Source organism: Manis javanica, chromosome 9 (genome assembly GCF_040802235.1).
Source record: "Manis javanica isolate MJ-LG chromosome 9, MJ_LKY, whole genome shotgun sequence".
Classification (NCBI taxonomy): Eukaryota; Metazoa; Chordata; class Mammalia; order Pholidota; family Manidae; genus Manis; species Manis javanica.
The window spans coordinates 37425010-37451183 of NC_133164.1; the positions used below are offsets into that span (position 1 = coordinate 37425010).

Genomic DNA, 26174 nt, shown 5'->3' on the forward strand with positions numbered 1-26174 from the left:
AGTATGAAAATTAAACTTCTTTTATTTAAACCTCAACATAAAGCTATATTGCAAGGAAGGCATGGAATATTACTAATTATAAAGGACAACTCATTAAATCAAACTAATGGATTTTATTTTACCTGAATATATAAAAATAAATAACAGAAAGTGTCTATGGAGTTTTAAAACAATTGAAATTTTTAAAGACATTATAGATGTTTGTTTAAAACATCCCCAGTTTTTTTTAATGCTATTCTGACACGTATTTCTGCCAGAGATTGAGGATTATTCAGGTTAGTGTGACTGATAAATACATGTATGCCCAAAGTTTAATAACCTTAAAATAAGGTTTCCGAATAAAATACAGGATGGCCAATTAAATCTGAATTTCAGATAAACAATTAAATGTTTTTCAGATATTTTATGTGTATCCCAAATACTTGCAATATTCCAATGTCAATTGCAATATTCAGGATATTCTTACACTAAAAATGTAAAAATGTTTATCTGAAATTTGAATTTAACTGTATTTTTTTATAAACCTGTCAACTGTACCTTACAGACAGGTGTATTTATAAAGTGAGTTCAATGAATTAAATCATATAACTCCAGTACTATGAGGAAATCTACCCATGGCATACATGTGATTGTAATTAAAATTCAGAGCAATGATTAGTCAACCTTATATTAAAGTTAGTCATGTAACACTGCCCTATGTACATTCTTTACTTTAAAAAAGCACCTGTTTTTAATATAGTTATTTCCATTTCCAGAAAATAATATTTCTACATCAGAAATTAAGTTTGTGTTCATATTTAATGCTATAAATGCATTGATCCATTATTGAATAATGACTTTTATGTTGGTCTTTCACAGTTGTTGTAGAGAGAAACTCTGGATAAAGTTTTTGAATCTCTTTTTATTTTTCTTTTGCTTAATGGTCCTTTAGATATGTCATATTTCAGGATTCTGTATGTATTCATTGACCTTTATATGCATTATTTGCTTTTGGAATCTAATTATAGTTTTTAGGATCTTGCTACCTCCTAAAGAACCTATCAACATGGGGAGGGGGAGAAAAGGGGGAAGGAAAAGGGGGGTGACAGTGTTAAAATTTGTTTCTGGAATTTAATGCTTTTGTTGCATATCCTAGAAAATATATCCATCTAGAATACACGTAATTATCTTTTTAACTGCTCTCAAGTAAGATGCTGAGAGGAAATGTGTGTAGTGGTTAATTGCTATGGAGTTAGACTGAGCGCCAATCATGCCACTTTGATTTGCCAGCTGCAAGACCGTGGGCAAGTCCCACCACCGCCTATGGCCTCATCTGTAACATGGGGTGAGCATAGACTATTTACCTCAGAGACTTATTGTCTAGAATGTAATGGGCTAACACATGTAACTCAAAATAGTTCTAGGTTAACAATCAGCTTTCAATTTTATCTGCTATCACTCTAAGAATTACTAAAGTCTAAACAGTTATCTAAGCAAAATCTTTGGCTTCAATTCTGTCTTCATAACTAATTTACAAGGAAAGAAACACAAGGCTTATCTTCCCCAAATTCCAATTGCTTGACAAGTAGTTGAGACAAAATAGGTATTTATTGCTTTAGTGAATCATAAGTATAGTATCTTAGCTCCATGTTTCACTTACTTGTATAGTCAAATTTTGTTTTTAAAAATTGTGTAATTTAGCACTAGTTGTTTGAAAAGTTATATAGATTATAATCTGAAAAGAGCTTTTGAATAGTAACATGGACAGAATTTCAGATCATCACAGGCATCTATAAGTAGGTATGGCTGGTGAGCACTTAGTTATATATGAAGAATATTAATAAAAGTCTTACAATATTCCAAACTCCTAATCTTCACTTGAATTATGAACCTTTACAGATTTATTCATATGAATTGGCCAGAAAATGCTTTATTTCTTTGCTTTTAGTAATTATCTAACTCACAGTCAGATCTGCAAACAGGCAATATACTGTACTTTAGGTAAATTTGCTAGTTAATCTCTTCAAATCAACAGTGCAGTTAAAAATAACATAATACCAATTTCAATTAAATGCTCATTGGAAGGGAAGAATTAAACCATAAACTACGTACGTGCAGGCACTGGTTTCATTGATTGTTTTTCCCTCATGTTTTTGTCTTTTGACATGAACAGGTATTTTTTCATTCCTGAGCATTCAAATTAAAACCCTTCCATATTTGGAATAAATACAAAAATTTGAAGTAGCTTTTAAAGTATTCCATGAAAGAAAAAAGAAATTGTTTGACTTATGGAAGGGAGTACATTGTATTTTATGTTTTTTAACATGCAGTCTTACACTAAGCACAGTATGACAGTTGGAAAACTATATCTAGGGACCAAAAATAGAAGTAGGGGTTCCACAGGCAACAAGCTGAGGCTTAGGAAAGGTACCATCCTGTCGTAGGAAGAGTGGTGCCTCATTAGAATATTTTCTCAAGGCCTCTTTTTACTAAGGAAATAGTTTCAAAGAGGGGTCTTCATTCAGAAGAGTATGTTGAGTTCTGATTTAAGCTCCTTGAGAAATAGCTGTAGAATACCTAACAGTAACTGTTTGGTAATCTCTCCTAAGTCAAAACTATTGTGCAGTGGAAGATTATGATTTAAAATAAATTCAGATATTTGGAGCCAGAAATACAAATACTCTACATGCAGTAAAGTCCTGACATAAATGACAAGCCTCATAAGAAAGAGGGAAGGGAAATTCGTATAGTCTATCAATTTTACATGATTTTAACACCTTCAGAAGGCCTTCTGGTGCTTTAGTTTGTTCATTGTTCAAAAAAGGTATGGAGTATGAAGGTATTTTACTATCTGCAGGGCCCCTAGGAGCAGGTGCTTCAGAATAAGTTACCTGAGGTTGACATTGGGCCCTGTATTCTCTGATCATGTTAGGATATCTCAATGTCTTCTTTCTCAATCTCTCTGTCCTTTTCTTTTCCCTATCTCTCACCCTCAGTCTCTTTGAGAAAATAATATGACAATCTTAAAGAAAAGATGTTAGAAGTGTTAGAAATAATATAGTCAATGTGTCCTTAATAAGGTTTGGCACACAATAAGGGCTCAAAAATGTCAGTATTACTGCTTTTAAGTAAGAAATGCTATTTCTCCTCCCTTGTATTAGTGTTCTCGCACCTCGTCTTTCCAGTATGATGCTTCTAACCAAATCTGAGCTGATCAACTGAAGAGACAATTTGAATAAATAAATGAGGAAAAAAAACCTGTGGGATATTTCCATGAATGATGTACTAGCATTTTTTATGAACATAGGGAAATGTATTTTGATTGTTCAGACAATATTTTTAACAGTGCTCAAAATAATTATTTTTCAAGTATAAATCAGAGGAAAGGCAAAAATCATGATTACAATAATTTAGGTGGTATTGAATAAATAGTTTTAAAATTCTCAAGTTGTCAACTATTCAAAATAATCTTTCAAATACAAATAGTATAAATTTTCACAAAGAGTTTTTAAACCTAAGAACTCACTGCTATCTTATATTATGTTTGTCTTCAAATGATGAAAATTCATAAATTACTGATTTATGTCCCATTACTAGACACTGGAGTTTATAGTAATAGTAACCTTTCATGAAATAAAATTGCTATGAAGATATAGCAACTAAATAAAACATCCACTTTTAGGGTATATAATATTTTACAGTTAACAAAAAAGATGTATTTATAGTAATTTACATATTACACTGAAAATGCTATTGATACAGAAATCAATTTTCTATTCCATTTATAGTGTTTTCTATTTTTTTCTTATGTCTCTAAATTACTTTTATTTGGCCCCAAATGAAAAGACATTCCTAATTCCTTGTTAGGAAGCCTGGTACATGGCATGGTCTTTCTCATTTTCATGCAATTGCACGAGTACCTAGAACGGAGTGTCTCCTTTCTCTGCCACTAAGCTTCCCCTTCCTTTTGGCATTAATTATATTGTGATTGCCCTTGACAGTCATCACACACTTTCAGTATTACCTCCCTGCACTCTAAGAGCTCACTTTGTACACACCAAGTTGGGGTCTCCACAGAATGAAAAGGCCAAAGTAAAGGAGACCTTGAGAGGTCTATTAGTGAATTCATTTGGTACAATTCAAAGGTTGTATTCAGTAGAGATAACCTTTTTTCTCTTTTCCCTACTGAGTTGTATTTTTCCTCCTCTCACAATTCAAGATGCTGATTTTGATCCAAAACATTTTAAATCTATTTCCCAACTATTTTAGGAACTGTTACTTCCTCTTTTGTCCTATGGTGATGTGGAGGTCAAATGGAACTGTGTGCCTAAAGAGTCCATCAGTTTGATTCTGGCCTGAGTGTAGCTCAGGTTATCCCCTGATCAGAGGAGTTTGACAGAACTTTCTTCTATTAGCCTTTAGGGTGAGGTTCAAACTCTGTCTATTCCCTTTGCCTCTTTCCTAGCACTATTAGTTTGGGGAATTTGAGGTTTGAGTGAAGGACATGACTTGTCCTCTTATTCCAAGCAGCTGAAACAAAACATTAACCATATGCTGCCTCTTTGTACCAGCAAACCAAAACAAAGGGACTTTTTTAATAAAAAATTTTGATTTCTTTCCTTCCAATATTTATTCAAAAGAAATATGTGGGATTGTAAATAAATATGGGAGGCTTTGTAATTATTAAAAAATTCAGTATGGTCTCCTTGATGTTTTAGACATAACCATGCTTTCCCCAGACACTAAGAGCAGTTCACGGAAATTACATAATAAATTGAAAGTTTAATCTTAAACCTAATGATACCAGGTAAATTATTTACAATCAGTTGTCATAGACATCTAGCTTTCAGTTTTTACTGAACTATTTTTATCAGCTTTTTATCTATCTACCACAAGGAGAAATATGCCACAAATGTCCTCTGATCCAGATTGTTCCCAAAGAAACAGATTTCTTCTTTGCACATTGTATTCATTGACTCATTCTTTCATTCAAACACTTTTCATTTATTTCAAAATTTTATTTTATTTACTCACACATTTGGCAAATTTTACCTAATGCTTACCTATGCTGCAGGATGCTTGAAGAAGCATTTTAAAAATGCTGTATTCCATTTGCTTTTTTCCACCTAGATAATGCTCATTTTACTCATAGTTTCTATTAAAAAGAGGGTCATATATTAAATAAGTAGTCACATAATAATAATTAAGTTTTGATGTAGTCACAAAAATGACCAGGTGCTTTACTGGAAAATGTCCTCATTTTGACTATAATTTAGGTGTACATTCTTTTGAAAAATTTACTGCTTTATAGTAGTTAACAATCAGCATAGTATTCCACTTAACAGATGTTTGTATTTTAGACTTACTTTCCTACAACAAATCCAAGCTTATAGAATGTATTAAAGATACTAATCCAGTGTCTTTGTGAAACATAGTTGGAATAGCACAGAAATTACAACTAACCCTGGTGGGATGAAGTACTATTTTATGCCTGAGTAGGCTTTATCTTGCCTTTATTGTGACACAACTTTTTACCTCTGAGAACAAAGATTCCTGCCAGGTTTATGAAAGAAAGTAGAAGATACGTGTTACATAATTTGTAACATGGTTTGGGCTTTTTATTGAGCACTCACAGTTGCTAGGCACTGTGATAGGTTAATTTCCTGGCTGAAATCATTCTGTCCTCATTACAACTTCATAAATTAAGTGTTATTTTCCCATAACACAGAACTGAGGCTTAAAATTCCTAAAATTTGCCCTAAGGTCATCATGCTGATGGATGGACGATAGGGTCTTAATTTAACTTTCAACTACAAAATTAGCCATCTCATCAAGACAGTCCCTAACTAATGTTTTATTTTTAATCTTAGTATTTTTATACATAGCAAGTAATTTTTCAGTAGGGATATCTAGTATTTTAACAGACTCATTGGAAACCAGTTTTGGACTCCTTTGAGTATGAGTAGGATCTGCAATCTCAAATTAGTCATTAAATAAAGGATTTTGTCTTTCAGATCGCAAAACACAAAAGGACCGTCACAGTTGTAGTGTGACACGACCTGAATGTAAATGCGTGGGCTGTGAGACACGGCAATACAATATCACTGATTCCTTTTTACCTTTTGGTGAAGCAATGTTCAGGTGATTTTAATATTAACTTTTAAGCTTCAGATAAGGAGTAAGGCTGTTAGGCTGGGTTGACCTATGTAAAGAGAAAAGAAAACTGCTACCTAGTTGGGTTGCTAGTTTTAGCAAATAAAAAGAGAGGACACCCAGTTACATTTGAATTTCAGATAAACAATGAGTAATTTTTTATATGTACCATGAATGATCAGAGATGTAGTTGTACTGAAGTATTTATGTCTATCTGAAATTCAAGTTTAACTGTCCTGTATTTCATCTTACACCTAGTGAATAATACTGATTATACATTACTGTTATTTATGTTATTGATGATAGTTGCACACAGAGCTGGACCACTGCTATGAGGAGACCTGAAAAATGATCTATTAATTCATCCTGTTTTCCCGTGGAAGCAAGCGTACTTTACTCCAGAATTCCAGTACTCTGCCCATCAGCATGATTTGCCAAGCCCCTGTTGCCACGTCACACATTTATGAGCTCCGATTAGAATCAAAGCTTCCTAAGAAATTTGGTCCAGTGCTGCTGCCTCAAGTGCCTAGAACAATGCCTACCACACAGAAGGCCCTCAATAAATATGTGCTGAAGAAATGCATGAGTGAATATGAAAAGTGCTCACTGCATTATACTCATAGTGGGTATTTGAGATATTTTAAGGAGGACAATGTGTACATTTTTCTTAACCACTAACAGAAGTACAAAAAATATTGTGGTGACCCTCTGTGCCAGAGGCAGTGAACCAGCCATTTGTTCTCACTGCCTGTTCTCCTAATTCTGATTCTGTGTGGGAAAAATAAGTGAGTGGGTGAGCCTGGTTCCTCTGCAAGCCCTAATCCCAAGGACCATTGATAGATGAAAGGGCTGCCTGCAGTTTAAAGAGTTGCATGAATGCTGAAGGCAGCCCTTTGATTTCCATTTCACTCTCCCAAACTGCATTTTAGATCCTGCAAATCTTGGCAGACCCTCAAGGAGGTGGATGCCTCTGTTATCTGGAATAATAAATTGTTCCTGAAAAACTGAACTCAGCATATGTTAATATTGAAAAAAAAAAAGAAAAAGAAAGAAATGGCCCTAGCAGAAGATAAAAAAATACTGTACGTCTGTCCAACACTGGGAATTACAGAAGGAAAACTGCAATCGTTCGAGCCACACATGACATTGTATAATACTGTCTTTGCATCATCAAGTCTATTAAGATAATTTATGGAAAACATGTTTATTCATCTAGCAAAACTGATAAATAAATAAAACTGTTGAATAAATAATCAGAGTGCCAGTTCTGCTGAATAATCTGTCATGTGGACACTTCATTTACTGTTTAGCTGATGGCTGAATAGGACAGAGCAGGAGCCAAATAGACAATAACTTTTAAAAATAGATGAGGCTTTATTATTAAGCCTACAGTTCAATATTTGTAAGAGCTGCTTGTAAAATATATCGTCCTTTGGTATTTTCTCCTTTGTCCTTTTCTTTTGTGTCTTTCCTTTCAGAACTTTAATTGCTAACCATTTTATTCAATACTGTAAAATACCATAGAAAACACATACATGGAGTTCTCTGTGTACCACAAAAAGTTACACACACATTACCTGTTGATTTTCATTACTGCTGGAATGCTGCTTCTCCATGAATCCAAAGTTTGTACTGGGATAGCATAACTTCATCAATTCTAGAACAAATACTATCTTCATCAAGTATTTATTCCAATATTTAGAAAATATAAGAGAATCTACAACTACAGTCCATATATGTGTGTGCACCAGTTGTGGTAATTGGATGGAAAATGTATTTGATATGCCATAAATATTCTAGTTATTAATATTGTTGCATTAGCATAGAGAATTTCAGATATAATAGTATCTTAACATATTTTATAAATGTCAGGGATTCTCATGCCATCCTTTCTCCCAATACCCAGAAGCCTAGTAAATGTCATGGTTTGATCAGTGTGTGACCACCTCATCTAGGTGGGTCTCTGCAGCCTTACTTAGAGACAAGTTTCATATCAGTAGAAGAAGATACTGTGCAAATTGATGTAGTTCTTGCCCCACCAGCAGAGACATCTTTTGTGAAAATTGTGCATAGAAAAATATTTGAAAAGCATATTGCTAATGAATGGTTCCCATTCAATCATGTGACATAGATCATTTGTTCTATTTTTTTACATATTTTAATTTTGTATTTCAAGTCTGTATTCATGTCACATTAAGGAAAATAGCCCTAGTTAATAGTTATTTAAATATTTTTATATGCTTGGGTAACAACTTTTTGGTAATCATGTTAGAATGAATCAAATTACCCATCTGGTCATTAACACTTCTTTAGATTCATGTTAATTAGGAGAGATATGCTAATTTTTGGATGGAAATAAATGTGTAATGTGTAACAATAATTTACCTGAAATCATATTCCTTTTTATATTTAGGTCAGCAGAAAAAATGGTAGGGTTGAATAAAAATAATTATTTGTCCCATTATCATGATGAATTGATAAAAATTAATGTGTACATGTTACTGTCTATATACAAATTTAAATTATTTTTAGAATATTCTATTACACAAAGAAAGATTACAGAATGAAAAATCATATGTTTAGTCAAGTGCATTGGAGAAAGATAGTTTTGACCTGAGAAAGAATCTTTCCCTTTAAAGCATGCAGGGGAATTCTGAGCTACAGAGAGAGTTGCTGACAGAGTGAAACAAAGCATAAAATAACCAAGGGCCTGAGAAAGGGAAGTCTGAGAGTGAGGAAGAATGGAGCCAAAGATGAGTGCTTACTTTTAAGAGCTATATTTTGGAGTATAAATCTGATAACTTAAAATATAAATTTTAATATAAAGAAGCAGTATTTATATTGATAAGGAGTCAAATATCTATCATATATGAAAGGAAATACATAGTTAAAGCCACATCTAATTAAATAGAATTTTACCAGAGAACATGAGTGGGATGAAAAGCTACAACTAAGTTTAATTGAAAAGGAATATATTTTGATTTTGTGTTCTTGTACTGGTGATTTGTTTGCTAATATCATGTGTTTTTTCAGTTGATTTTGAACTGCATAATTAGATAACAGAGTCTTAAGTTAAAAGAGGAATTCTATGGGCAACTGAATTCTATGTGAAACTCTTCAAAAGATACTTGGAGCACAACCCATACCTTTTTTTAAAAAAAATTTAAGTGTACTTGACATACAATATCATATTATATGCAGGTGTACAACATAGTGATTCACTTTTTTTTAAATGCTTACACGTATATGAGTAAGTGTCACAATTTAAACATGGAATACAAGAGAGGCCCTGTTTATAATAATGAAAGCATATCAATTAAAGCTCAACTATTATTTAATGCTCTGTGTATGAATTTTAGTTTAAAACTTATAGATGATATTGAGTCACATATTTCCATGAAATTTCTTGAATGTACATTAAATACATTGGACAATTTCTAAGTGACTTAAAGTATCACTACATTCTGTACATGGAATAAATCTCTTTGAATAGTATATGCAAGGATATTTAGCATTTTTGGGAGAATGATTCTGAATATATCCAAAAAATTATATGTTCTTCAACTCAAATTAATTTTAAATGAAAAAATTAAGACATATGTTATGTTTATTACAGCCACATTCTCCAAGTTAAATGGCAGCTAACCTCTCTAATGACCCAAGCTCTGTTGGTTTTCCTCATGTTTAATAGTCTGTGCATAGTCTAACACTAAGAAGATTATTATTCTGAAGAAAATTTTAACTCTACTTTCTATTTGAAGCCATATGACTTATTTTCTTAAGTGTGCTTTTAGAATATTTCTATCTGGTAACATGACCTTAAGAGAAAATGTCAATACAAATAATTTGCTCTCTGTGTTAAAGTGTTTGACTTGATTTAATTGTGATACTAATGATAATAGAATCAGGAGAGAGGACACTTAAGTCAATTATAGTTCTATTAGGTTCATGGTCTGACTATTTAATGCTTCCTTACACTTACCAAATGAAGTGAAGCCAATTTCATTTACCCAGTGAAATGTTTTTAATGTCTACATAAATTGAATCAACCAACAACTTTATTGCATTTGTACCCTGTGTAAGTAGCCTGTGTCATTCTCTAGCAAAAATTCTCCCGAGGGGGTGTATGTTTGTTCATGTGTATGTGTGTGTGTCTGTGTTTTAAATAATAGATAAAAATTCAATTTCAGAAGATCTGTTTACAAGGCATTGAAAAGAATCAAATAGTTTTTAAAGACAGACAAAGATACCAATTTTTGCAAGGGATACTTTTCAAAATTCTATCAGTTGGGAATAAAATCAAAGACTTGTTAGATCCAGCTCAGCACTATCACTTAAAGAATGTGATCCTTTGTGTAGCATATATGTTTTGTGAATAAAATATTGTAAGCTGAGTTAAAAAGACACTTCAAATATAAAGCAATGTTGCCTTATAATATGATTTCATAGAAGTGTACAAATGAATCCCAGGTTTGCCCCTGGGAAAGATCTACTTAATTTGTGAACACCAGTGGAAATGAAATTATATAGTCTCTTTTTCTCTCCTTGGGATTTTGCAGTAATTAAGAAAAGAAATATGAAAAAGGTTAAGTGTTCTCCAGTAAAACAGAGTGCTCCCCGGGACTTATGTTTTTAGTCTTAATGCATAAATCTAGAGAGAGAAAAAAAAATTATAACATGGTATAAAGTTAGCTCCCTTAAAAAAACACACACTTTTAATTTGTCTAAAATGGTATTATACATGTGTTTTCTTGAACACATAAGAAATAGTTCAGGCACAAACTTTAATGCTAATGTCTATACCAGTATCCATAATTATTGTTCATAAAATGAAAAGTACCAAACAGATATGACAATATAATACTCTACTTGTACAAAATATGTAACAGGCCCAACAACTAATTGCTAGTATAGGGCAATTAAGTATTTTATCATGTACTTACAGAGAATGTTAGAAAAAAATGTGTAATTACAGAATTGCTTCAAGTGTTTTTAGTTTGAATTTATCTTTTGTCAGCTTATTAGAAACATAAGAAAACCAGGCATCAGAAATACTACCAGCAGAATAAAACAGAATTTTTTGTTTTCTAGAAAAAGACAATTGAAATTGATAATATCAACTGCTAAACATTTCCTGAGTAGACTCTGTGTTACTAAAATATTTTGCCTTTGAATGGTCTCACAATTTACTCTAAAGCCACAGTTCTGATCATCAGCCTTTACAATTGACACACACATTCTGGAGTTCAAGTCACTTTGGAAATGTATCCAGAATATTTAATGGTTCTTCTTCGGTCTGTTCTATAAACTGATTGAAAGTAGATGCTGGGGAGCTGTTTAATTCCATTTCTAGAATGCATAGTCCACTCAGTCATTTGTTCTTTCATTGATTTCAAATATATTGGATGTTTATATGTAACTGGGAAGGGAAGTAAAAATGAGATATGGTCTCAATTTGAAAAGTGCTCTAATTGAGGTAATAGAGCATTTGCAAGCATAGCATCCTATCAGTCAGAAGGCTTATCCTTGTTAAACATTGAAATTGAAACCCAATCTTGAAATTCCTCTTTAATAAAATTTTAAGGAAATTAGGTAAGGAACAAAATCTATTGTAGAAAATCTTGAAGTGCTAAAAACTTGCTTCTGGCATTTTTCCTCTCTGACATATATAGAGCTTTCACATAATTAAATTGATAACATTAGCATAATTAAAATGATAGAAGATGGTTTAAAAATTGTTAATTAGTGATGTATAATATAATTAAATATTTTTCAAGAAGTAAAAGATTCAAACAAAATATTAATATTTCATTTAATAACTTCTAATAGTTGGCAAACACTATAAAAGAACCCATTCAGTGACATACTAAGCTGTTAGGTGTTTTAAATATTTATGAATAGGGATTTCTAATGTTTATGTGTTTTTCTTTAGTTGAAAAATCTTCTCAATCAGAACAAATACATACTGACTTCCCAGAGGGGGAAAATATATTGTTTTTAGAGGATGTTTATAAAACTGTATTTCATAACTATGCCAAATAGTAAAATATAGACCCTAATTTATATTATGGACAGTTCATGACAACAGTGCTGAATTAAACATTGTGTGTATATATATATATATGTATATATATATATATATATATATATATATATATATCACTACATATTAACACATCTGAAAAATTAAAAGATTTTTAAATTTCAAATATGCTTTTGCAAAAGAAACTATTTTAACTTCCCAGTTAGATGTAACAAGAAAAATAAATTGCATGATTTTAAATTGTTCACATGATTTTAAATTATTATAACAGATAATCTCCAAAGAAAGCCAGTATTCTAATTATAAGCTACTTTGATTATTACTGTCTTTCCTTTAGAGGACTTTTATAGATACACTGTACTAATCAAGGCTATTTCAATTTAGCAATATAAGATAAATAATTACAAGGCTGAATATATGAACTCATTCTCTCAAGTTCCTGATATGTTCCATTGAGTCATTTATGTAGGATCTGGTAATTGTCCCTTTTTCTCTAAAACACACTTTAAATTTATGAATCCACCTCTAGTTTTTAATCTCCATTAATATGTCATGTGCTAAACAAATTTAAGCCAGCACAAAATTTTGCATGTTTAGATTAATTAAATCATTAAGCTAGTAGTTGCTATGCTGCAAATATCCATTTGGCCCTGTTGAATTTATTATCTAATATCTGTGGGTACTGATTAGCAGTTTTGCTCATTATTAAACTGAACTTGGTGCATAAATCAATGCCCTAAAACATTTACTTAGCATGGTTGTTCCCTGAGCCATTTTTAACCTTTCTGGCTCAAACATTTCATTTAGTTTAAAAAAGATAAATATGTATTAATTTCCTGAGCATAACCTTGAATATATACCATTATGGTATTTGAACAATTTTCTCTCAATTTATATATTTTTCTATACATGCTCTACATTTAATTTTACACTTAATATAAAGATAACTAAGAGAACAAAAAGAAGCAGCCTCTTTTGCATACCAAGTTTTCACTCCAGTACAAATGCTACCTTTACATTTTAATGCTCCCTTTTAGTTTTTATTTTTTTCAGTTTTATATTAATGCTTACTTGGGCAAAAAAAAAGCAAATTCTTTTTTTTCTGGCAAAGCAATGAATTATTAAATAGTATATATGGGAGTTCTATCACATAGATTTCAATTATTTCTGTTGATTTTTAATCATTTGACATCATGGTTAAGACTATATAATAATACAGTAAATGGATAACATTATTTCCACTATAATGGCTTTGACTCATTCATTTAATGAACATGGTCATGTATAAAATTCCTAAAGAAAGATCACCAATAGAAAATATGTGATGATATAAGTTACACATAGAAGAAATGAAGATATAATGTATTTATCCCCAATTTACACATATGAAGGTATATATATATATATATACATGCACATACCTATAAACTTACATATTTGTGTGAATATGCTTTTCTATGTAAACCATCTTAACCTCTGTATTTTCAAAATTCAAAAATTTTCCTAGAAAGAAGTGAACAATATTCAATTTGTTTATGTTTATGTATGCATTAAAGAATAATTTTCTGGGAAATGGCAGAGAGAATAGATAAACTTAATGCAGGTTTTGTATAACAGTCTTTCCCCTGCCTGGATAAGTGTGTATATAGTATTAATCATTTTTTCATGTGTATGAAATAAATCTCTTTACAATATGAATTTAAAATTTGTTATTAGATCCCTTCAGTATTAAATCAAAGCAATGTGACCTTCTTTTGAATCATGGAGAAACAATTTGTATTAGTTTTGTTTGTAATAAGTTATTACATATCATTTTTATATGATCTTAATGATTAAAAATAATTATTTTTAATGTTTTTTTAGCACAATCTATCCATGACTTTGTGCATTTAATAATAGCCTATCCAGTGCACTGCATTTTTTAAAACCCAATTTTGCTACAGGATTTTACCAAATTTTACTCTTACCTTTTAAGGTAAAAGCCTGCTTCTTCACTTATCTGTAGGTACTGATTAGCAGTTTTGCTCATTATTAGACATGTGCTATGAGAAAGATTCTTGCACTCTTTGCAGGATTTTTATTTATTCATTTTTACTCAAAAAGGGAGTCATTCCTAAGGCAATACTCTGAGATTGCAAAGACTGAAATGAGTCTCTCCCCTTTATATACAACCCATTGCTGATATGTTTTCAAGATAAGCAATAATCAGTACTCAAGTAAGAGGACTTGAAAACACCATTTGTCACTTTATCTGGAAATAGTGGTGACCATTTGTATTAGCTTATTGGCATTACCAGGTGAGAAAAAACTCCCCATATCCTTATGACAGGGTATAGTTTTGCAGTCTGGAGAAGGCACCCTCTGAAGTTACGCTCCTCCCCTTCTACAGAAACTGGGAAGTGCAGGTGCTATCTCCCATAATATTTACAATTCAAAGAGAGGAGTCTCAGTTCTTTTTTTTTTAGGGTATCATTGATATACAATCTTATGGAGGTTTCACATGAGCAGCAATATGATTACTACATTCACCCATATTATCATGTCACCCCCACATACCCCATTGCAGTCACTGTAGATCAGCATAGAGTCCATCATGCTATAGAGTCACTACTTGTCTTCTCTGTGCTACACTGCCTTCCTCGTGCCCCCCCATATTATTTGTGCTAATCATAATACCTCTTATTCCCCTTCTCTCTCCCTTCCCACCCAGTGTCCCCAACCCCTTTCCCTTTGGTAACCACTAATCTTTTCTGGAGTCTGTGAGTCTGCTGCTGTTTTGTTCCTTCAGTTTTTGTTCTTATGCTCCATGGACAAGTGAAATTATTCAGTACTTGTCTTCCTCCACCTGGCTTATTTCACTGTGCACAATACCCTCTAGCTCCATGCATGTTGTTGAAAATGGTAGGATTTGTTTTCTTCTTATGGGTGAAAAATACTCCTTTGTGTATATGTACCACCTCTTCTTTATCCTTTCATCTACTGATGGGCACTTAGGTTGCTTCGTGTCTTGGCTATTGTAAATAGTGCTGCAATAAACATAGAGGTGCATGTGTCTTTTTTGTATGTGATCTTGTTTTCTTCATGTAAATTCCCAGAAGTAGAATTCCTGGGTCAAATGTTATTTCTATTTTTATTTTGTTAAGGAACCTTCATATTGCTTTCCACAATGGTTGAACTAATTTACATTCCTACCAGCAGTGTAGGAGGTTCCCCTTTCTCCATATCCTCGCCAACATTTGTTGTTGTTTGTCTTTTGGATGTTGGCCATCCTAACTGGTGTGGGTTGATATTTCATTGTGGTTTTAATTTGCATTTCTCTGATGATTAACAATGTGGAGAATCTTTTCATGTCCCTATTGACCATCCAAACTTCTTCTTTGGAGAATTGTCTGTTCATATACTCTGCCCATTTTTGAATCGGGTTATTTGCTTTTTTGGGTATTGAGGCATGTGAGTTCTTTATATATTTTGAATATTAATCCCTTGTCAGATATATCATTTACAAATATAGTCTCCCATACAGTAGGATGCCTTTTTGTTCTACTAATGGTATCCTTTGCTGTACAGAAGCTTTTTACCTTGATGTAGTCCCATTTGTTCATTTTTACTTTTTTTCCCTTCCCCAAGGAGAAGAGTTCAGGAAAAAGTTGCTCATGTTTATTTTCAAGAGATTTTTGCCTATGTTCTCTTCTAAGAGTTTTATGGTTTCATGACTTACGTTCAGGTCTTTGATCGATTTTGAGTTTAATTTTCTGTAAGGAATAGACAATAATCCAGTTTCATTCTTTTACATGTAGTTATCCAGTTTTGCCAATGTCAGTTGTTGAAGACACTGTTTCCCCATTGTATATCCATGGCTCCTTTATCGTATAGTAGTTGACCATGCATAGTTGAGTTTGTATCTGGGCTCTCTAGTCTGTTCCATTGATCTATGGGTCTGTTCCTGTGCCAGTATCAAATTGCCTTGTTTACTGTGACTTTGTAATGAAGTTTGAGGTCAGGAAGCATAATCCCCCAGCTTTATTCTTCCTTCTTAGGATTGCTTTGGCTATTCTGGGTCTTTTGTAGTTTCATATAAATTTTAGAATGATTTGCTCTATTTCATTGAAGAATGCTATGGTATTTTGACAGGAATTGCATTGAATCTGTAGATTGCTTTAGGCAGGATGGCCATTTGGACATTATTAATTCTTCTTACCCATGAGTATGGGATGTATTTCCATTTATTGATATTTTTAATTTCTCTCATGAGTGTCTTGTAGTTTTCAGGGTATAGGTCTTTCACCTCCTTGGTTAGGTTTATTCCTAGGTATTTTATTCTTTGTGATATAATTGCTAATGGAATTGTTTTCCTGATTTCTCTTCCTGCTAGTTCATCATTAGTATATAGGAATGCAACACATTTCTTTTTTATTTTTTTTTAGGTAATTATTTTTTATTGAAGGGTAGTTGACACACAGTATTACATTAGTTTCAAGTGTACAACACAGTGATTGAACATTTATATACATGATAATTCTAGGTACCAGCTATCACCATACCAAGTTGTTACAATATTTTGACTATATTCCTTACACTATACATTACATCCCAGTTACTTATTTATTTTATAATTGAAAGTGTGTACTTTTTTTTTTTTTTGTGAGGGCATCTCTCCTATTTATTGATCAAATGGTTTTTAACAACAATAAAATTCTGTACAGGGGACTCAATGCTCAATGTATAATCATTAATCCACCCCAAGCCTAATTTTTGTCAGTCTCCAATCTTCTGAAGCATAATGAACAAATTCTTACATGGAGAACAAATTCTTACATAGTGAATAAGTTACATGGTGAACAGTACAAGGGCAGTCATCACAGAAACTTTCGGTTTTGATCATGCATTGTAAACTATAAACAGTCAGTTCAAATATGAATATTCATTTGATTTTTATACTTGATTTATATGTGAATACCACATTTCTCTCTTTATTATTATTATTTTTAATAAAATGCTGAAGTGGTAGGTAGATGCAAGATAAAGGTAGAAAACATAGTTTAGTGTTGTAAGAGAGCAAATGTAGATGATCAGGTGTGTGACTGTAGACTATGTGTTAATCCAAGCTAGACAAGGGCAATAAAACATCCACGGATGCAGCAGATTTCTCTCAGAACGGGGAGGGGGTGAGGTTATAAGCCTCACCTCTGTTGATCCCCAATTTCTCACCTGATGGCCCCCCTGCGACTGTGCCTGTCTTAGGTTGTTCCTCCCTTGAGGAATCTTACTCGTCTCTGGCTAACCAGTCATCTTCCAGGGCCATACAGGGAAATGTAAAGTTGGTAAGTGAGAGAGAAGCCTTATTGTTTGAAAAGGTTAGTTTTTTACTTCTTTGGAATGCAACACATTCTTTGCTGAATTCAGTTATTAGTTTCAATGTTTTGGAGTGAATTATTTAGGGTTTTTTATGTACAATATCATGTCATCTGCAAAAAGTGCCAGTTTAACTTCTTCGTTACCAATCTGGATGCCTTTTATTTCTTTGTGTTGTCTGATTGCTGTGGCTAGAACCTTCAGTACTATGATGAATAAAAGTGGGGAGAGTGGGCATCCTTGCCTTGTCCCAATCTTTTTTGTTGAGAGTTTTTATCATGAATGGATGTTGAATTTTGTTAAATGTATTTTCAGCCTCTATGGAGATGATCGTGTGTTCTCTGTCCTTCTTTTTGTTCATGTGGTGGATGACATTGATGGATTTTTGAATATTGTGCCATCCTTGCATTCCCTGGAATAAATCCTACTTGATCATGATAGATATCTTTTCTATGTATTTTTGAATTTGGCTTGCTAGTATTTTGTTGAGTATTTTTTCATCTATGTTCATTGGGGATATTGGTCTGTTATTTTCTTTTTTTGTGGTATCTTTGCCTGGTTTTGGTATTAGAGTGATGCTGGCCTCATAGAATAAGTTTGGAAGTATTTCCTCCTGTTCTACTTTTTGGAAAACTTTAAGGAGGATGGATATTAGGTCAAATGTTTGATAAAATTCAGTGGTGAAGCCATCTGATCTGAGGCTTTTGTTCTTGGGTAGTTTTTTTGATTACCAATTCAATTTCATTGCTGGTAATTGGTCTGTTCAGATTTTCTATTTATTCCTGGGTCAGCAGTTGGAATGTTGTATTTTTCTAGAAAGTTGTCCTTTTCTTCTAGGTTATCAAATTTGTTAGCATATAATTTTTCACAGTATTCTCTAATAGTTCTTTGTATTTCTGTGGTGTCCATGATGATTTTTCCTTTTCATTTCTAATTCTGTTTATGTGTGTAGACTCTCTTTGTTTATTTTCTCAAAGAACCAGCTCTTGCTTTCATTGATTCTTTCTATTGTTTTATTCTTCTCGATTTTATTTATTTATGCTCTAATCTTTATTATGTCCCTCCTTCTACTGATTTTGGGCCTCATATTCTTCTTTTGCTAGTTTCATTAATTGTGAGTTTAGACTGTTTATATGGGATTGTTTCCTGATGTAAGCCTATAGTATTGCAATACACTTCCCTCTTAGCATGGACTTTGCTGCATCCCATGGATTTTGTGGTTTTGAGTTATTGTTTTCATTTGGCTCCATATATTGCTTGATCTCTATTTTTATTTGGTCATTGATCCATTGATTATTTAGGAGCATGCTGTTAAGCCTCTATGTGTTTGTGGACTTTTTCATTTTCTTTGTGTCATTTATTTCAAATTTCATACCTTTGTGGTATAAGAATTTTGTTGGTACAATTTCAATCTTTCTGAATTTGCTGCGCCTATTTTTATGGCCTAGCATATGATCTATTCTGAAAAATGTTCCATGTGTACTTGAGAAAAAAGTGTATCCTGCTGCTTTTGGATGGAGTGTTTTCTGTAGATGTCTCTTGGATTCATCTGTTCTAATGTATTGTTCAATGCCTCTGTCTCCTTACTTATTTTCTGTCTGTGTTCTGTAGATGTCCATTGGGTCCATCTTTTCTAATGTATTTTTCAGTGCCTCTGTCTCCTTACTTATTTTCTGTCTGGATGATCTGTCCTTTTGAGTGAGTGGTATGTTGAAGTCTCCTAAAATGAACACATTGCATTCTATTTTCCCCTCTAATTCTGTTAGTATTTGTTTCACTTATGGAGGTGCTCCTGTGTTGGTTGCAAATATATTTGTAATGGCTAAATTATCTTGTTGGACTGACCCCTAATGATGTAATGTCCTTCTTTGTCTCTTGTGACTATCTTTTTATGAAGTCTATTTTGTCTGACACAAGTACTGCAAATCCTGCTTTTTTCGCCCTGTTAGTTGCATGAAATATCTTTTTCCATCCCTTCACTTTTAGCCTGTGTGTATCTTTGGGTTTAAAGTGAGTCTCCTGTGGGCTGCATATAGATGGGTCTTGTTATTTTTACTCATTCATTGACTCTATGTCTTTTGATTGGTGCATTCAGACCATGTAAATTTATGGTGATTTTTGATAGATATGTACTTATTGCCATTGTAGGCTTTAGATTCTTGGTTACCAAATGTTGAATGGTAGCTTCTTTACTATCGAACAGTCTAACTTAACTCATTTAGTATGCTATTTCAAACACAATCTAAAGGTTTTTATTTTTCTTCCTTTTTCTTCTTCCTCCATTCTTTACATATTAGGTATCATATTCTGTGCTCTTTGTGTGTCCCTTGACTGACTTTGGGGGTAGTTGATTTAATTTTACATTTCCTTAGTAATTAATTGGTCTTCTTCCTTTACTGTGTTTTTATTTCCTGTGGTGACAGGTATTCAATGTTAGGAACACTTCTATCTTTAGCAGTGTCCAAAATACACTATAGAGATGGTTTGTGGGAGGTAAAAGTCTCTCAAATTTTGCTTATCTGGAAATTGCTTAATCCCTCCTTCAAATTTAAATGATAATCTTGCCATGTAGAGTATTCTTGGCTCAAGGCCCTTCTATTTCATTGCATTAAATATATCATGCCACTCCCTTCTGGCCTGTAATGTTTCTGTTGTGAAGTCTGATGATAGCCTAATGGGTTTTCCCTTATATGTAATGTTTTTTCCCTTTCTGGCTGCTTTTTACTACTCTTTCCTTATTCTTGATATTTCCCATTTTAATTACTATATGTCTTGGTGCTGTCTTCCTAGCGTCCCTTGTGGTGGGAGATCTGTGCTCCTCCATTCCCTGAGAGACTATCTTCTTCCCCAGATTGGGGAATTTTTCAGGAATTACCTCCTCAAAGACACTTTCTATCCCTTTTTCTCTCTCTTCTTCTTCTGGTACCCCTATAATGCAAATGTTGTTCCATTTGGATTGGTCACACAGTTCTCTTAATATTCTTTCATTCCTAGAGTTTCTTTTTTCTCTCTGTGCCTCAGCTTCTTTGTATACCTCTTCTCTAATTTCTATTTCATTTACTGTCTCCTTTACTTCATCTAATCTTTAAATCCGTCAATTGTATGCTTCATTTCAGCTACTGAATTCTTCAATATTTTTGTCTCATTCCTAAATTCCTCCCTCAGTTCCTGAATGTTTCTCTGTAGCTCTGTGAGCATATTTATGATTTTTATTTTGAAATAATTTTCAGGAATATTGGTGAATTCAGTTTCACTTGGACCTCTTTCTGGTGTTTGTGGGATTTTGGTTTGTACCAGGTTCTTTTGACATTTCATATTTGTAATAACCTAGTATAGTTTGCACTCTCTAGTGCTGGGAAGTTCTGCTCTCTGGTGCTGCTCAGTTCTTGGAGTGATGGCAGGGGTCACAGGTGAGTAGCACTGGTGCCTTCTGGGAGGAAGGAACTATTTCCTCCTTCCCAGCTGCTGTGCCTGCTTTCACTGTCAGGGTCAGTGGGCCAAGCACATAGGGAGGAGTCTTGTGCTATGCCCTTTTAGCTGCCAGATGCAGGGCCACCCTCTTGCTGGCCTGGCACAATGGCAGGGGCAGCAGTTTGTGAGCTGGTCTCAGCTGGGAGAAAGGAGCAGCAGGCTGGGTATCACTGTGGGAGTTCCTGGAGTTGCATTGCCAGCCAGGGGAATGGAGTGCCTGAAGCTCCTGAAAGTTCCCAACTTGCTGGATTGAATGTGCCAGGACAATTTTGTCCACCTGTCCTTTCTCCTGAGCTGTAAGGTCTGTGCATCCTTGTCCCCTTAGTAGCCCCATCACTGTTGGGATGTCTCTCAGAGTGCCCACCTTTCTTTTGTCCCAGAGTGGCCTGCTGTGGGTACCTGTTCTCCACAAGCTGCTGGAATCTCAGTCTCTCCAAGTATTCCTCCTGTTTTAGCTTTCCAACACCACTAATCTCAAGAGGACCATGTTATGTAGGTTTGTGTTCCCAGAGCAAATCTCCATGGCTTGGTGTTTAGCAATCCTAGGCCTCCACCCCCTCCATGGTCCATTTCTCTTCCTCCAACCAGTAAGCCAGGGTGGAGGAAGGTCTTGGGTCCCTCTGGATTGTGGCTTTGATACTTACACTTTTCAGTGAGGTTTCTCTTCTCCCAGATGTAGGCAGTCTGTCACTGCCTTCTTTCCTGTTGCTCTTTCAGGATTAATTATATTTGCTATATTTTCATATTGTATGTGGTTTTGGTAGGAGGTTTCTGTCTCACATCTCAGACCTTGGACTACCATCTTTTAATCCAGGGCTCCCACATTCTTGAGAAAGATATTCCTGGGTGATGAATCTGACAAAAACAAAAGTTGTCAAGTTTCCAAAGGATTTATATATTTTTAACAGATAAGAAAGTACTTATAGTTTTAAGTTTTATAAATTAAATGCTATAAAAAGTGAAGGGAGGGGAATATCTATTTTCAATAGAAAATATGAAGCCTCTTATTTTTAATTTTCATTTTTATTGATACCATTAAAACTGTAATTATTTTATCTAACCTAAATGTATGCTGCCTTAATTTTGGCTATTTCAACCAGTTATAGTTTGTGTTCAACAATATTGTTGCCTTTAAAAATGTTGTGTATTTTCCTTAAAATAAGGAATTGCAGTGATAGTTACATATAGCTTTCATATAAATTTTCAACTCGATGTGTTTTTAGAGAACCAGGAATGGAGGTTTTATGCTCCCTGTTTTTGATTCAGAAGATTATGCTCAAATATTATGACAGGCTAAGTAGAATATTGTTCCTCAGAACATTATAGGTATGTTTATCTCACTTTCATATCACATGTCTCTTAGTCATGTTATTCTGACTTGAGAAAAAACTTTTCCTTGATTCATCATTTCTAAATTAGCTTAAATTTAATGAAGTTCTATTTCCAGTAGATATTTTTTCTTGTTTCACAGCATGTTACATTAATAAAACATAATCGCTTCAGTTATGTCATACCATCTGTTGCCCCAACAACATTTATCCTTGAAAAAAATTCATAAGTAAACTGTATACTTTCTATATAATAATAATGGTATTAATTCCACTAGGTTACAAACTCTGATGAGTATTGTGCTGATGTAAAAAAGAATTAGTGTCATTTAGAATAAAATAACAGTGTATGTGGGAGAAAAATGCATTCCCCTTCTTTGAGTACTTGTCTAGGACTCATATGATAAAAGACCGATTATGAAGAAAATAACAGAAGTTTATTAACATGTTATACCTCATGTGTGTATGAGAGAAACCACAGGAAAAATGAGTAACTCTCCAAGGTGCTACCTTTCAAGTATATAACAAATTAAAAATCTCTTTCATCCTTATAAAGTGTTCTTTCTCCTTTGTCTTCAAATGAAAATACAGAGTTAAAAAATAACCCAAACAACATTTTTCATTCCATGTTTCAAAAAGAATATTCTCTTTGGCTATTTAGAATTAGACAATTTACGAATGCTTTTGGGGTGCTAGAAAAATAATTTTTCTGGCTCTATGACCATTGTCAAATTAGAAAAACACGATGTATTTTAATGTTTCCTTAGTGTCACAAATGACTTTTTATAGGTATAGAATAATACCGACTTGGTTATAAAGCAACATCCATTATAAATAAGAACCATCTTTATTCATTCTTTCAGACCACTGTATCTACAATAAAACTACTTTCTAGGGGAAGAAGAATATATATCCTAAGAATTCTATCCCGTATCTTTTCTTTCCTGAATTTGTTTCACAATTTCATATGTTCATTTTTTGGATTCCATATCCTGCAGGGATATCATTAGAATTCCTCTGCTACACCACATGAAAATCTAGCTCTGGTTGATACACCACTGATAAAACTACCTTTTCAGTCACATGAAGAAATGCTCTGAGGAAGATGATCTTCAATCACTAGTCTACCTATACACATTGAGTTCATAAAAGCACTATACCTAATAAGGTATCAAAAATGTGCCTTGTAATTTTAACAGCATTTGATAAATACTTCTTAGTTTAGATAAGATCTCAGAGCCAGTGATACAGATTTGAGGATTCCTGGCCCACTCTATTCTTGAAATACTGTCTTTCCCTGGGCCTTTGTGTTGTTGCCTTTACCTTTAACATTAATGTACAGTGGACAATAAATGTCAAATTAACGCTTACTTTATAAGTGAAATAATAGGAAACTACATTGAAATACTATCTTTTTCTATCTCTATTTTTATTTTTCCTCTTTCATTAATTATATCTATCCATGTGTTTCACTTTCTAAGCAAACATGTTCATATAGTCTTAACCCTTTAATAACCAGCTCTTGTTATAAATTCTTTTATTTTCATTATCTCTTTATTCCATTTCTTTTGAAATTTCTTAGTTCACTACAATTATATTATAGAAAATTAAGCTGCATTTGACTCATAACAGACAAAATAGCTAAATGAGAAAAAAATTCAAACAAACCAATTATAGTGTGTGTGTGTGTGTGTATATATATATATATCAGGAATAAAACAATGCAAAATCTTCAGTTTACTGGAGTTTTCTTTTTTTTTTCTACATTTGACTTTTAGATATTAGGAGCAAGGAGAAAATCATAGAAAGTAAAAGGAAATTTCAGTGTTTATGAAAACCACTATGTATTTCTGATATCAATGTAAATTGAGTTCATTTCTTTTGCTTTTAAATATCTTTAGCCACTGATACATCATATTTCAATAGCACTGCGTTATGAAAACTTCTGAAGTATCACTTAACTATTAAGTATTGAGGCAGGAACACATTAAATAGACTATTTTAAATTGTTCTTTCATTTGTTCCTTTCTTTTCTCTTTCTTTTTCTCACCTTTCTTTCTTTTTAGAAGTTCAATACTGATCTGTGAGTTAACTTAAACAGGACATTAGATTCATCATAATGATTCATGCCCCACCTTCTAGTTAACTGAGATTGTGTTATATATTTTTGTGTCTTGTCAAACATAAAGCTGTTTGGTTGATTCAATCTTGACTTCCCTTAAAGGTGAGTTTAGTCCAGTCACATTCAGGATATAAATAAAGCCTCTACTTTATTGTGCTTATTTGTCCTCATGTATTGAGAGATACTACTAGAAAGAGGCTCACATCAAATGTCTGCTCTGAAAGTCTCTCTGGGTGACGTACAATTCATTAAATAGCTGACCTTCTCACATGAGCACCAGATGTTTTCAGTTTTCTTTTTCCATTGTCATTTTTTCAGTAGATACTTTTCTATCAGAGTTGTCATGAGAACACATTTTATTTGTAATGCTACTATTTAATGTTTAAAATAGCACAGATATTTTCCTCAGTATTTTAAATTCTTTTATCATCTTGTTTTCCGTCCAATGTGAATTGCTCCCTCATGACTCTGCATTAGGACAACTAAATAATCAGAATTTAATACTATTTCAGTACTATAAAGCTTATAAACATTGCAGATCCTTTTTTACTGGCTTATTCAAAATTCATTGTTGTTTGGTAATTACAAATTAAACAATGTTCTAGGCCTCTTGTAATTCTGTTCAAGTCAACTCTTCTTCCCTTGAAGCTTAAATCATAGCTGATCATTACTTGCTACATGCTAATTGATTTCTCTTTAATTTGGCTTCTTTCTGTGTTGCAGTAGATCAAACCACTTGACAAGACTCCATAAGTTGGAAGTTGCTTTTAGTTTTTCTTTTAAGATAGTTACCATCTGTGGGTAAAAGTTTGGCTCATAGTGGCTTAGTTTTCATACTACAATTTCTTTTAGTGACATTCATCTTAAGGTAAATTAAATATTAGAAAAAATATATTTAAATGATAAATACTTTAGGCCAAATTATTATTTACAAAATATTGGCATGCAAAGAGCTGCATAAAATATATGCCATTCTGGATAAACCATTATATTACAATAACATTATTTTGGATACAAAACAAGTTAAATATAATACCAAAATAATCAGGAAATAGAAAAATGGATGATGGATTGATGACAATGCCTCCCATGGGCCACTAGCACATAATTCCTCTATAATTTTTTTATCTGAAATAAATGTAGAAAACAAGTACAGAAATTTTTCATTAGATTATCATAGATTAACTTTTAATATTAAAAAATAGAAAACATAATTAAGGTACATATTATTTTTTGACATCAAATAAAAATTGCCTGTAATTTTAATGTAACTTTACATTTTTAAAAATCATAATTTGACAGGACTCAATCCGTATTTTGGGGTTAATTTGGTTACCTATGTTTAAAAATGCCCTTATACTAATTTATAAACTTTGTCTTATTTATGTTATATATTTAATGAAAGAAGAGAATAAAGCAATATAAGAAAATAAATGAAGATACAGAACTACATTTAAAGGAAATACAATATTTTAACCCTATAGACTTAAATAAAGAAGCATACTTCTACTTTTAGATTTACTTTTGGGATTTCTAGGTATGAGTAAAAAAAGTAAATTTTAAGAGAGTATTTTCTGCCTAAACTACAGCTGTGCAATAAATAACAAAAGCAAAAACAGAGAATAGTTTTCACTGAATAGTTTATTTCAAATGACAACTTCCATTCATTTTCTGAAAATGTTAGAGATTAGAGTGAGTTCCTTAAAATCCTCATTTCCTGCTCAAT

At 32.8% G+C, this 26174-nt stretch overlaps 1 protein-coding gene across 10 annotated transcripts in view; it reads left to right on the plus strand.

Moving 5' to 3' along the window:
* PCDH9 (protocadherin 9) overlaps positions 1 to 26174 on the plus strand; it is a 904506-nt gene that overhangs the window by 597724 nt on the left and 280608 nt on the right. The window contains exon 5 of one of the 10 annotated variants that reach the window (XM_073212540.1): positions 5994 to 6183. The exons of the other annotated variants lie outside the window; for them this stretch is intronic. Coding sequence (XP_073068641.1) covers positions 5994 to 6124 — 131 coding nt within the window. The 3' untranslated portion in view covers positions 6125 to 6183. Of the gene's footprint in view, positions 1 to 5993; positions 6184 to 26174 lie in introns of those variants that run through there. 10 annotated transcript variants of the gene reach the window in all.